Source organism: Lipophrys pholis (genome assembly GCF_963383615.2).
Source record: "Lipophrys pholis genome assembly, chromosome: 1".
Taxonomy (NCBI): domain Eukaryota; kingdom Metazoa; phylum Chordata; class Actinopteri; order Blenniiformes; family Blenniidae; genus Lipophrys; species Lipophrys pholis.
In genome coordinates, this window is record NC_137635.1 from 9,029,163 (window position 1) to 9,043,485 (window position 14,323).

At 47.0% G+C, this 14,323-nt stretch overlaps 2 protein-coding genes across 2 annotated transcripts; one reads left to right on the forward strand and one right to left on the reverse strand.

Moving 5' to 3' along the window:
- Positions 1 to 147: 147 nt before the first annotated feature.
- znf668 (zinc finger protein 668) lies at positions 148 to 6,000 on the reverse strand. Its single transcript, XM_080481668.1, has 2 exons — positions 4,535 to 6,000; positions 148 to 2,556 (listed from the first exon to the last, which is right to left on the reverse strand). The coding sequence occupies exon 2, from the start codon at positions 2,546 to 2,548 to the stop codon at positions 560 to 562; it is 1,989 nt and encodes a 662-aa protein (XP_080337794.1). The 5' UTR covers positions 2,549 to 2,556; positions 4,535 to 6,000; the 3' UTR covers positions 148 to 559.
- An 815-nt stretch (positions 6,001 to 6,815) lies between these two features.
- Positions 6,816 to 13,169, forward strand: znf646 (zinc finger protein 646; the record flags this gene model as incomplete). Its single annotated transcript, XM_080464587.1, has 3 exons — positions 6,816 to 9,454; positions 9,588 to 10,667; positions 11,284 to 13,169. The coding sequence occupies 3 exons, from the start codon at positions 6,816 to 6,818 to the stop codon at positions 12,134 to 12,136; spliced, it is 4,572 nt and encodes a 1,523-aa protein (XP_080320713.1). The 3' UTR covers positions 12,137 to 13,169.
- Between the last annotated feature and the right edge of the window lie 1,154 nt (positions 13,170 to 14,323).

Genomic DNA, 14,323 nt, shown 5'->3' on the forward strand with positions numbered 1-14,323 from the left:
TAGAAATGTCACCGTCATCAATATATAAGTTACAGTTTCTCACCAAGTAATGTGGTGACACGGCCCAACATCTTTTTGTGTTCGTCTGCAGCATTCAAAAGTGTCACAATCCAGCCATTCATACACAATGAGAAGACATCACTGCTTAGAACAGCACAGTTTATTAAAATGAAACAATTAGAAATGACAAATTATAAAATATAGAGGTGAAAATTCTTACAATGGAATGTAAATTCAAAAAAAATTCAATAACATTTAGCTTTAGTCACAAGGGCTCATTTTATTGATGATTTACAGTGGTTATTATATATTTTGCGTTGATTACAACAGAAAAGACAAAACTCAAGACATGTACAGCATATTATAATATGAGCATTATAAGTAACATACAAAACAAAGACATTGTATAACTTTAATAATTTACATGATGCAATTTCATTTTCTTGGGAAGTGATTTTTTCACATGGAAAACGGACCCGTGATCTAAAAAGATTTAAGGCCACTGGCTAAATATGATTAAAAGTGGAGAAGAGTCATTTTAAAAAAGAAAGGAAAGAGCTTAGAGAACCTCTTCCTTGACTAGGTACTCTGGAAGAGTCTGAAATGCCGTCACAGGTACCGTCACTGGAACCGTCAGCGACATGGTGCTGGGTTCGACGGTGGAGGTGGGAGCGTCGCTGGGCGGGGGAGGGGAGGGGAGCGGGTCGGTGTGGATGATGTTTATGTCGGCGAGTTGCGTCGCGGGTAACGCGGCGTCCGCGTGAGTCCGTAAGTGCTTGCGAAGGTAGGCGGCGAACAGGAAGGCCTTGCCACAGTGCGGGCAGCAGTGCGGTTTGCTGCTGGAGTGGATCTTCTGGTGTTTGCGCAGTCCCGATTTGTTGAGGAACGCTTTGCCGCAGTTGCCGCAGACGTGCGGCCGCGGCTTCGGGTGCTGCTTCTCGTGCTCCTGCAGCTCCGTCAGCTGCGCGAACTCCGCGGGGCAGGACTCACAGACGTGAGAGCCCAGCTGCACAATTTTGGAAACGGAGGAAGCGGTTGAGTCAATGGAGTGCAGGCTCTCGTGGGCCTGAACTTCATCCCAGGTACTAAAAGTGGCATCACAGTGAGTGCAGGAGAACTGAGGGAGAGTTGTGTGGGCAGTAAAGCCTGAGGCTGATCCAGCCTCTGTCTCCTGTTGCTGTTGTTGTTGTTGTTGTTGATGCTGCTGCTCAGACTGCTCAGCAAGGTGAGTCCTTTCATGTTTGCGCAGGCTCGAGGACACGACAAATGACTTCAAACACTCCTCGCATTTGAAAGGCCTCTCCCCAGAGTGCACGCGCCGGTGTTTGTTGAGGCTCGAGCGCTCGGCGAAGGATTTGTCACACTCTGTGCACGAGAAGGGCCTCAGACCTGTGTGAACGAGCATGTGGCGCCGCAGATCCCAGGACGCCACGAAGGCTTTGTCGCAGCTCTGGCACTTGTAAGGCCTCTCCCCGGAGTGAACGCGCTCGTGCACAGCCAGATCGGCTGGCTGCCGGAACCGTTTGGAGCACTTGTCGCAGGGGTACGGTTTGAACCCCAGGTGGGCTCGCTGATGGCGACGGAAGCTGGAGGGGTCAGAAAACATCTTGCCACACTGCGGGCAGAGGAAGGGCTTCTCACCCGAGTGAGTGCGGAGATGAGACTGGTAGGAGGACAGCTGAGTGAAGCCTTTGCCACACTGCTCGCACTGATACGGTTTATTCTGGGAGTGGATGCGCTGATGGCAGGCCAGAGACGAGGAGCGCGAGAAGGCCTTGCCACAGTCTGAGCACAGATACGGCTTCTCTCCGGTGTGCGAGCGCTCGTGGTTTTTCAGGTCCTTCAGCTCCGTGTACGTTTTCCCGCACTCGTCGCAGGCGTACGGCCGGTGACCCTGGTGATTCCTTCTGTGTTTTCGGAATACCGACGGATCGGCAAAACTCTTGCCACACTCCGCACAAAAGTATGGCTTCTCTCCGGTGTGAGAGCGCATGTGCACCTTCAGCTTGGACAGGGTGGGGTAGCTCTTGGAGCACTGACGGCAGGAATAGGGTCTCTCGCCACTGTGCTGGGTCATGTGGATCCGCAGGCAGATAGCCTGCATGAAGGCTTTACCACACTCGGTGCATACAAAAGGTTTCTCCCCGGTGTGAGAGCGACTGTGGTTGCGCAGCTCCGTGGGGGTCTTATAAGCCTTGTGGCAGTCGGGACACTGGAAGGGCCGCTGGGCCGAGTGAGTGCGCTCATGCTTGGAGAGCTGAGCTTTGCTGGAGAAGGTTTTGTTGCACTCGGAACACGAGTGCTGCTGCGGGCGTTCCTTCACGTGCGCAGAAGCCTTGTGGCTCCGCAGTGCCGACAGACTTTTAAAAGATTCTGTGCACGTGCTGCATTTGAAGACGGGTTTGGCTTTAGGAGGCCGGCCTCTGCCACGTTTCTTCACAGGCTGTTCCCTCGCCGCAGCATCCTCCTCCTGTTGGCTCTCTTCATCTGGTGCATCAGGGGTGTACTGCTCCGCAAGAGGTGGACTGCCAGGCTGAGGAGAGGCCATCTTCGTATCTGCAGGGAGATTATGTGAAAAAGACACTTTAGAAAAAAAAATAAAAGGAGGTTATGACACAGTACATACAGAGACATCTGGGGTAACTGGAATCAACAGAGCCAATCACATTACAAGCTCCCATTTCTCCCAGTCAATAAGACAATGAACCCTGGGTTACTTCCAGTGGTGTGCGAACCCATTAAGGGTTGTCTGTGCAAAATGTTGAATATAAAAACATGTTGACACTGCTAAAACAGTGAAGTCATTTAACATTTTATAGCAGGAGCATAGTGCATGTTTGAGGCTTCGTAAAAGTGAGAAGCAGTGTGGAGAAAAACAATGTGTGTGTACGGAGAAGATGGTGAATCTTGGTTCTGCTCTCAGTTCTCACGGTTTCAAATTTCTTCATTGTGCACAGCTAGAATACGTTTGTGGTTTTGAGGAGTGATGGCTCAGATAGCAAAGATAACACTGCCTAAGTATTTTATCTAAAAGTCGTTATTTTACCCAACGTAGAAGGTGAATGGTAAATCATTTTTGGTTAAACTGTGGATATGAGTCGTCGTGAAGGCACTGCTGAATTCTTCACTCGCAGACACACACACACGTCAAGGTGCAACTTGGAGTTCAATGTTAAAAGAGATGGACAGGGTAAGATGGGGGATCAAACCACCAACCTCCAGATTGGAAGACAAACCAGACTGAGCAGGAAAGTGCCGGCTTACATTGGCTTCATATACACAAAAGAGTTTCCAGAGATGTTTTGGCAATAATCGGACTAATCAACGGTTGTGTAACAAGGTATGCAACACTGGATAGTAAAATAGCTTGTTGCTCCAGCTGTACCTCATGAGGCAACGCGTCTGGACCATTTTAAAATGAACACTATTGTTAAAAGGGGAACAAAAATGTTCTTCCAGAGGTAAAGACAAGGAGGTCCAAAAATGCACCAGCGTTCAAAGGCACAGCGCTCGTACCCTACTAGGGTACAGCCGCAGTGACAAGGCATCCGTGCTCAGTTGGTAGAGTGGTTGACTCTCAATCGGAAGGTTGCAGGTTTGATTCTCCATCTCCACACCCAGTCCACATGTTTAAGTTTCCTTGAGCAAGACACTGAACCCCAATTTTGCTCCTAATGGAAGAACTGAGCGCGGTGCATGGCGACAGGCTCCATTGGTGTGTGAATGTGTGTGAATGGGTGAATGTGATTACTAGTGTAAAGTGATTTAGGAGCTGCTCAAGCAGTGGAAAAGCACCACGTGAGTGAAATCCATTTTTCAAGGTACATTTCTGTACTGTGATTACTTAGCGTGGGAAAAGAGCCTGGTGTCTCTGTCTGCAGACCTTCAGGGGTGTGGGTTTGTTTTGAAATCAGACCACATTGATCTGGTTCAGATTGCTGAGTGGAATGAAGAGAACTGATTCAACCAGACAGCAAAGTTACCATCAGTATGACTCAATCAGGAGGATCCTGGCATCAGGAGCTGGTTTGAAGAAAGCTGTTTCACAGAGGAGGCTGGATTTTTTTTTCTCAGTTATTGTCAATAAAACATAGTTCAGAGTACATTTTCCTGTCTGTGCTGTCATCACAGTCCTGCTACACAGAAACAGAAATATGTGGGTGTGTATTTAATCACAAAATGGCTGGCATTAGGACCTCAGGGACAATAAGCTAACCGCCCTGATGCCAGGGGAAGTTAGATGCCACCGATCGCAGACATGTGTTCGACCGGAGACAAAGATCAGGGATCACGGCTCGGATCGGCCTCGGTTCTGTCCGGATCTCACGACCCCGGCATGTAGGTAGAGCCTCCAGTTCGCCGCTCCGGCTCCTGACATGTTTTTAGTCCCTCAACTCAAAATGGCTGGCTTTAGGACCGGCTGCAGCTAGCGCTGCCTTCATCATCATCATCATGACCGCAAACACACCGGGCGGATTTAGTCGCCGTTTGCTACACGCGCGCCTCTTGTTAGAGAAACGAAAGCGGTTCTTACCGGAGCATTAACTGGGGCTCGGTGAAGCCTCGGTGCGGCCAGTTGTTCCTGACAGTCGGGGATTGCTGTTGACTGGCTGCGGGCTGCAGGGGGACGGCTCTAGGACCATGATGACGACAGCTTTTACACCGCCAGGACGGTGCAACGTGTTCAATGCATTTGATGGGGGGGGATATCGATCCAGCACATAATATAACAATTAATGCACAAAAGTTATGGCGAAACGGGAAATGTTTTCCCAACTGATGCCCATAATATTCACGGCGAAGTGAGTACGCTAACCAGCTCAATGAAACCAACTTCTAATGGTTCGGGAGGCCCGCACTAGTGTGGTGAATTTTACTTGCTTCTGTAGTTTGTTTTTCACCCTCTGACCGCTGGTCTGTTCACAGTATTCCCCGTGAGTTTACGATCATCAGTTATACCATTTAGCCAAATTGGGTTAGTCGTCAGAGGGGGAAGTATTTCACTGCTGCACATTTCCTGTTTCCTAGCAACAAGAGCAATGTGGAAATGAGGATGGAATAAAAAAAAAAAAGAAAAGACAATTAAGAGAAGGGGGTTGCCCCTCTTTCACACAGAAAGAACCTTTCTCTAATGATGAATGGATATATATGTATCACCGGGACTCATTCTGAATGACCACAGCAGCAGGTATTGCGTTTCCAAGCGTTAATTCTCGCCCCCGAGACTTTGTGGTGCAATGTTTGTTTAGCTATGTGTTGATGCTAGCTCCTAGCGGCTAGCGTTAGCTCGCAGATGGCTTGTCGATATTCTCACTTCACTTCTTCACTCTTCCCGAAACACATGACTATTTGACACATGTGCACTTTGATTTGGCCGCTTCTAACCAATGCGGAAGTTTTTGCTCTGACAGTGTATTCGGAATGGCAGACTTCATTCGACCGGCTTGTTGACACAGCTACTGCTGTTAGCCAGCTAATGCTAAGACTAGCGCAACATGTCTGTGTTTTTACCACCGACGACTCTTATTATTAACTTTATGATTCACGTGAGCTCGTCATCATTAGAATTAAGACACAGCAAAGCAACACGAGTGAAACTACTGCGTTTATTAATGTTATTGGGTCGGTGCTTTAGCCATATGACTTGCCCGTTTCAGACTTCTGCTTGTTGTACTCGTGAAAGTTAAAATAAAACATTTGATAATCACAGTTTTTGATCAATTAGTCTGTGGAATATTAGTTTAGTTGTGAACAACTTTCCCCCCAAATTAGATTCCATTAAATACTGTCAAAACGTTAAAAATGCCAGCAATATCCAGTGCTAAAACTGGAAAAACACATATGTTGATTTAATCATGCTGCTTAATATCAGATTTAACAAATCTTTGCTATTTTGAATGTTAAAGTATCGGTGGCTCTTGCCTGTTATGTAACATTCAGTGTAGTACAAATTACTTATCTGTAAGTCTAATGTTTGTGTAACAATCACTTTCACTGTTTGACTTTAAAAAAAAAAAAAAAAGTAACTTCTTTATAATCTTCCCCTTTTTGTTCGGTTCTTAAACAATCAAAATCTTTTTTACTGTCTTCTTATTATCACTTGATTATACAATATCAGATTAAAAGGTTGAATATCGTCTATTTATTATTCACCAGAAACAAAAGTGTTTCTTACAGTGATTCGCCAGGTTGGTGAATTATTTACCCTTCAGTTACTTAAACATGCATGTATTCAAAACTTCGCATTTCATTTAAATTTGTGGACGTTTACAACATTCTAATACTTGGAGTTGAGATTAATTGAATAATATGATCAACACTTGATTCCTTTTCTTCATTGCTTCCGAAACAGAGAAAATTAACTTAACTTATTTTTATTCACTCTGACAGAAAGTTTAACTGTTGATAAAGATCAGAGTCGGTGTGTCGCAAATGTCAGTTACCGGATGGCTGAAAATAATTTATTTTGTTTACATTTCACTCTCATGACGCCTGTAACATCCTAGAACGATGAGATTATTCACACCATAAAATCAAATGTTGTTTTCTATTATATGAAGTTCTCATTAGCAGCTCTAACTAATCTTTGTTTTCTGTTCTCAACAGCTAAACTCACCTACTCCTCCCAAACTGAAGTCACTCTCCTGAACCTGGATCTCAACATTTTTGTGTTTTTACCTCACTCGACATTCCTTGGACCACATCTTCGACTACTGTTTTCTTTTAATACAAACTACAAAGTCATCTAATGCCTTTCTGTTTTACACATTCCCACACTTTGTGTCTGGTGCACTTGATCCCATTGTTACCTTCTAATGGCCGTGCAGGACCCTAGCACAGCAGCAGGCTTCCCCTGCCAACACTGTGGCATGGTCCTGTCCGACATGTCCAGTCTGCTGGAGCACATGGACGCTCATCTTCATCAAGAGGACGAACGCAAGTTCAAATGTGACGAGTGTGGTCGCTGTTACAGGCATGCAGGGAGCCTCGCAAATCACAAAAAGACTCATGAAGTAGGTCTGTTTGAGTGTGACATATGCGGTAAAGAAAACTCCAACGCTTTAGCCCTAAAAAGTCATCTTCGGATCCACACTTCACAAAAGAAATACTCCTGTGAAGATTGCGGAAAAGCTTTTCGTCTGGCAACGCAGCTGGCGACACACAAGAAGGTTCATCTCACCAGGAGAGGAAAGCGACGGTCATCCAGGAAGGGAGATGTGGACAGTTCGGCCGATGACGACAGACATGAAATGGAAGAATATCATCCACAGTTTCAGAGTGAGCGCGTGGACCAAGTTGGGATTTCTACAGAATATAGTCCATCTGATGACAAGACAGAGAGTGTTTATAACACACAGTCTGAGGCGTCTGACGATGATGCAAATCGACCATTCAGATGTGATTTATGTGACAAGTCGTACATACATTATCGAAGTCTGACCAATCATAAAAAGACTCACAAAGTGGGGAAGTTTGAATGCAATGTATGCTTCAAACTTTTCAACAACATGGCCGCCCTCTACAACCACCAGAGGACTCACAAGGGTAGAAGTGGGACCGACCTCAATTCGCAGGACGAATTAAACACAGAACCGCCCCTGGGCCAGTTTTCCCCTCAGAACCAGGATGCTGCAGTCAACTTCTGTCACTTGTGTCAGATACTTTATATCACTGACGAGGAGTTCCAGGAGCACATCCAAATGCACAACTGTTCGTCTTTGACATTTGAGCCCGAAGATACTTTGTTAGAGAACCATAATGAATCGTATCATGGTAGTATTCCTTCCCCTCAGTCTACTTTCTACCTATCACCCACAGACAATACTCCTTCTGTATCATCACTAGATCAGCATGGAAACTACGAGCGCCCACAGGAGAAGATTAGAGATAATGGCCAAACTTACTCAGAGTACTTCAATAATCAAACCTCATCGTCCAATAGCTCTCAGGGAGAACCCCAAATCATGGATACAAACACGCTCAGTCCAGTCCCAAATCCCACGCAAAGCAATGACAGTGCTACTGAGATGGACGAGACTCCAGCTGTGGATTCTGTTGACCGTCCCTTCAAGTGTCAGACCTGCGGTAAAAGCTACAGGCACTCGGGGAGCCTCATCAACCACAAACGGTCCCATCAGGTTGGGATTTACCAGTGTTCCATTTGCAGGAAGAGTTATCCTCACCTGGCCGCTCTAAAAAGTCATCTTCGCCTCCACAAGTCTCAGCCCTCATCCTTTGGCCTGGATGCTGAGGGAGACTGGCTCTCATCAGAGCCTCTGACTTTAGAAACCCAGCAGGGTAGCTTCTCCCCCCAAGAGGACTTGAGTCAAGAGATGAATGAGGAGGGGGAGGAGAAGGAGGAAGAGGAGGACGCTGTGCTTGGTGGGAATGAGGAGAACCAGCTGGGCCACAGCAATGGTTCACTTTACCACGAGCAGTTTAATCAGGGCTTTTCCCAGGATATGACTCTGGATCTACCTCACAATGAGCACCTGATGCAGAGGCACATGTGTGCAGACTGCGGCGAGACATTTCCCGACATTGCAGGGATTAAGTCTCACAGTTGTCCACTGCTGCAGCAACAGCATGACGCCACTAGTGGCAACTATGACAATAGCTTAAACTACGAGGCCAGCAGCAGTAATTGTGCCGCTGGAAACACAGAAAGTGACGTAGAGTCGTACGGTCTGAATGGAGGCCACAACCAAAGTTACTTTGAAGGGAATTTCCATGAAAATGTGAGCAGTGGTCATCTTAATGGCGGAGCGGGAGACGACGAAGCTGATGAGGATGACGACGATGGAGATCTGTATCAGTGTTCCATATGTGGCAATAGCTACACGAGCATGAGGGCTCTCAGGAGCCATCTCCGAGGGCACACACACTCACATGGCACTCCCTCCAGCTCAGGGCCTTCTTCTATGTCCTCCCACGAAGAAGCGAAAGATGACGATTCTGCTGAGATAACCATCTGTAGTACATGTGGCGAAAGTTTTGCTAATAGACAAGACATGAGTACTCATCAGCTTCTACACAGTCACCAGGTAGACGAAGTTAACTCGTTGCTTACAGACATTGATGTTCCTCCAACCAAGGAAGAGGCAGAGAACATCATCTGTGGCAGCTGCGGGATCTTCTGCACCAGCTCCCATCATCTACAGAACCATGGCTGCCCCACCGTGAGGAACGAAGAGCCACTGCACAGCGAGGAGGAAGTGAAAGATGATGATGCAGCTCAGAATGAAGACGCCACTCCAGTCAGAGTGTCGATTCATGCAGAAGGTCGTCAGTACAAGTGTGATCAGTGTGGGAGGTCCTACAGACATCCTGGTTCACTCCTCAACCATAAAAAGTCCCACAAAACCGGCGTGTTCCGATGCCTCGTCTGCCAGAAACGCTTCTACAACTTGTTGGCTCTTAAAAACCATCAGAGATCCCACTTTGACATTAAGAGGTAAGTTTACATAAAAACCCACATTTCTACTCCCTACATTCAATCGGGATGTCAGTTCTGACAGATGTGCCTTTGTGTCTCTGTTAAGTTTTGCTAATTCAGATTTCACCACATGTATTCTCTCCTCTTCCAGGCATACGTGCCACGAGTGTGGGAAAGCCTTCAAGATTCAGAAGCAGCTATTGACTCACTTGAGAAGGCACAAAGAAAACCAAGCCAAAATCCAGGAACTCAACAACCAGATTCAGGCTCTCATGCAGATGAATGGGACTCGGCCAGATGGAGGAATGCAGCCCGTAACTTCAGATGCCAATCAGGATTCCACCTCTCGGCGGCGCCGCACACAGCGCCCGCAACAAAAGACCCGAGAGATTAAAGAGGAGACCCCGGTGAAGTTGGAGGACTCGGGTGATCAGCGTCCTTTTGCTTGTGACCAGTGTGGGCGTACGTATCGCCACGCAGGAAGTCTGGTCAACCATAAGAACTCCCATAAAACAGGCGAATATTACTGTTCTGTGTGTAACAACACTTATTCTAATCAACTAGCAATGAAGAACCACATGCGAACCCACTTTGCATTTAAAAGACACTCCTGCCAGAACTGTGGAAAAAGATTCAGAGGGAAGAAGCAGCTTTTGTCTCATGGTTGTGGAAGCCTCAGAAAGGACCGCATAGCAGGAAGGAGGCTGCTCAAACCCAGATCCTTCAAGTGTAAAGAATGCAGGCGGGTCTTTGTGTCCAGTGACCAGCTGGCAGCTCACACCTGTGATGGACCTACAGCCAGCGACGACACTCGGATCAGTGCGTCTCCAAACAAGGAGGAGCGGCCTTTCACGTGCAACATCTGTAACCGCTCCTACCGACACGCCGGCTCCCTCCTGAACCACAAGAACACCCACAAGACGGGACACTTCATCTGCACCTTCTGCTCCAAGCCCTTCACCAACCCCATGGCTTTACGCAACCACACACGCATCCACACGCAGAAGAAGAAGTTTGTGTGTCTCACATGTGGAAAGGCCTTTCGCCTGGCCAGTATCCTGCACAACCACCAGAAGGTCCACAATCGGGCTGCCAGTCACCTGAGCTGTGGCGAGTGTGGGAAGAGCTTCCTGGGCAGGTCGGGCTTGAAGAGGCACCGCTGCCGCAGCAGGCAGGAGAACGGCGCTCAGCCGGGAGTCCTGCAGCCCGACAGAGGAGACAAGTGCTTCATGTGAGTCCTTCCAAACTCACACATCACATTATTTCACTTACTGAAGGACACATCATCTGTAATCTGAATGCATTATAGCTTCTTGGAGGTGTTTATCATCAAAAGTAGCAAAACTTGTGAATACTTATAGAACGTCCAGTTAAAGTGTAATTTTACTAAGAGTTCAGGTCTCTTCTTTTATCTGGAAACTTAATATTACACTTAAATCAGTCCACGCATGGAGAGTCTCATTTTAATCTGTTTCACTTTCTGCAGCTGCTAGTTTTTATGTCGTTGATTAGATTATTAAAATCATTTCCAGAGCGAGCCCCATTTGAAACAAACCCTTATTGATGATGTCTGATGTTACACAACCGTTGTGTTGACTCGTAGGAAAGAATACAATAGAAATACTTTATTAATCGCAGAGGGAGAAAACATTCTCATTCCCGATCACAGATGTGACAACTGCATTCAGATTACAGTTGTTTTTTTGTAAACTAGTTTTAAAAATTCAAAAATCACCACATGCCAAAAAAAAAGTATATATATGAAACGGTACAACCACCACAGTCTCCTCAGAGTTTGAGTCAAAATTTCTTGTCAGTATCTTTCTGAGCTGTTGTCTGTGCTGCAGGTGTGACCTGTGCGGTCGCTCGTACCGCCACGCCGGCTCGCTGCTCAACCACAAGAAGACGCATTCCGAGAACCTTCACCACTGCACCTTGTGCCTGCAGACGTTCCCCGACGCGCTCACGCTGCAGATTCACTCCCAGATGCGGCGTCAGTGCTGCCCCGAGTGCGGCAAGACGTTCTGCCTGCTGTCGCACCTGCAGAGCCACATGGAGGTTCACGCCAAGGACCGCGCTGCCGCCAGCTACCAGGAGCACCAGCACGAGGAGGGCGGCGGTCAGGCGCCCTACGAGGACGACATGGAGGAACCGGGACCCGACGGCCTGTGCTGGGACTCCGACATGACTCCGTCGATGGACCGGGTGCGCGGCGACGTTCCGCCGCCTCTGTCGCATATTCCAGGAAACCTCAGCGACTCGCCGAAAAACGGTGACGCCTCGAACGCCGAGCAGAAGAGTCACGTCTGCGAGCACTGCGGCCGCACGTACCGCCACGCCGGCTCCCTCCTCAACCACAAGAACAGCCACAAGACGGGCTCCTTCTTCTGCGGCGTGTGCCAGAAGGAGTTCACCAACCTCATGGCGCTCAAGAACCACCGGCGCATCCACACCGAGCCCAAGCGCTACCAGTGCCAGGAGTGTGGGAAGGCGTTCCGCGTGTCCACGCAGCTCATCTGTCACCGGAGGATTCACACCAAAGAGAAGCCCTTCGCCTGCATGCTGTGCGACAAGAGCTTTTCCAGCAAGTCCAACCTGCGGCATCACCAGAGGATGCACCAGAACTCGCAGAGCTTTGACTCCTCCTTCAGCATGGACGCCAACGCCTTCATGGACCTGGACATGGGCTCCTTCCTCTAAAACCCCGTCGCCACACCCTACTGCTCCTCTTCGACATTTATTTATCAGTAATTGTAAAACAGTGTTTTTATTTTTCCCGACTGAAGTTCCTTTTTTGAAAAGATGCACATTTAGTTTTTGACTTCTGGTCTTACCTCCACAGCAGAAGGTGACATCGCTCTGCTTTTTAATCCCGTTTTTCCACCGATACACCGGAGTCCTGACGGCAGGACGCTGACGAAACGACTCGCCTGCTCTCATTCCTCGTCCACATCCCGGCAACCAAAGTGAAGAGAAGTGAGAACGTCAGCGTGTCCCAGACGTTTTGTAAAACAATACTCGTCGAACTCAAACTATTTATGACTGTGTTCAGTGCCTCTGTAAGCAAAGTATACAACTATATTTATCTCCGGATCCTTTTTGTTCACTTTGCCGTCAGTATTGAAGGACTGTGGGGTTTCGGAGGACAAGCCTGTTACTTTCCTGTTGAACGCCTCCGAAGGTCGCGGCAAAGTCAGTTAGTGAAATATTAATAGGTAAATAAATAGTTGTACTACTAATAATATTCAACTTCACGCTGAGTGACATTGTATTCTGCTGAAATGGATGTATTTATTAATTTATTCCTCCTTCACGTGCACATTTTATCAGAAAAAAAAACTGAATGTTGTAAAAAGAAAAGCGAGAGAAAGTGTTCTTGAACTCATGTAGCCTTTAAGGAACTCGTCATCAGTCGGTGTGTAACTCGTCGTTCGGTCCAGGAGAGGCAGTTATCAGCAGCATTCAGGGTAAAAACCTTTAAAAAAAAAAAAAAGAAGAGCGTACCCGACATGTGGAACATTGTAGGTAATCGGTTTCTCTCGCTCTGCTCATGCCATCGTGACACTTTTCTAGTTTAAATCTGGGTTGTTAAAGGAACTGCAGCAGTTGGCTGCAGGTCCACTGAACCGCTGAGAAATATCAGTTACGTTGAAGTGCCAGTGCCTCAAATTAAAGTAGATTGTAGCATTTTAATGTGAACAAACCTCCTCGTCATACTGTAAACCACTGAGCTAAAAAAAAAAAATATATATATATATATCTCTCTTCAGGTCTGCATCTTCTTAGTCACACTGAAAATGGTTTCTTTGGGTTCTCGTCTCCATGGAAACGTTTCCTCAGATATAAATCAGGCGTTATGTCTCATATATGCTAAGCACAAGTGTTAACACAAACTACTCAGAGATTTATTCACAAGGAAAAAAAACTGTTTCATCATCACTGCAACATTAACCACTTGATGTTCTCTTCAAATTGTGCAATTACTGGAAAATCAAGGATTACCCCATTTTCGGTCCTATATGTTTGTTTTGCCAAGTTGTGTAATGTGCCTGCAGAAGTGGACACTCGGCCTTTTGTTCTTCTAACGGTCCCCCCTCCTCTCCACGCTTTCATGTTTGTACGGCACCGCTGGAACGTATGAAATACCTCAGAAGCCCCGCCGACCCAGCAGCTCGCTCTCGATGCCTCATGCAGCTTCATTGTAGGGAAACACTGTAATCAAGCAAACCAATCAGGAGACACACGGAGGAAAGTGTGAGTTCATTCCATAGGAAGGTTGGTGGAGGGTTTGGAAACGGTCGACTGCAGTTTGTTGACGCCCGACCAGGACAAAACGTCCGCAAAGAACCGCCGCGTTTTGTTTTTGGCGGGGAGGGGGGGTGGGGGGAGTCGACCGCCCGATACTTCACCTCAGATCGTTTGCAGGTTGTAATATTTGAAGCAATACGTTGGAAGTGTGGTTTCACTGCATGAACACTCGTTTTGTCGACGGTGCAGATGGAAAGAAAGTGTCGCCATGTGCCATGTTACATTATTTACACTCTATGTAACCATGTAGACGTCATCACTGTATTTAAATGTAAAAAAAAAACAAAAGAAGAATTGAGAGACTTTTGTCCCCGTCTCGCGTCCATCTCCCTCGTCTCGTGTGCTCACACTCCCGTGTCACTGATCAGCAGCAGCCGGTGTTATGGTGTGTATGTTGTACATATTAGAACCAACATGTCGGATCTCTGGACATTTTACTGCAGGATTTTTTTCTTCAGCAGGAGAAAAGTGCTAGATTAGCTATTGTGTAATAAAAAAAACAAAAAAGAAAAACAAAAGCAGACCACACTTTGATTTATTTGGGTTTTCAGTGCTCCGAAATATCTGACAAGTATTTAA

Bases quoted from the DNA above. Each gene is read 5' to 3' on its own strand.
- znf668 (XM_080481668.1), bottom strand. From the start codon at position 2,548: ATGGCCTCTCCTCAGCCTGGCAGTCCACCTCTTGCGGAGCAGTACACC.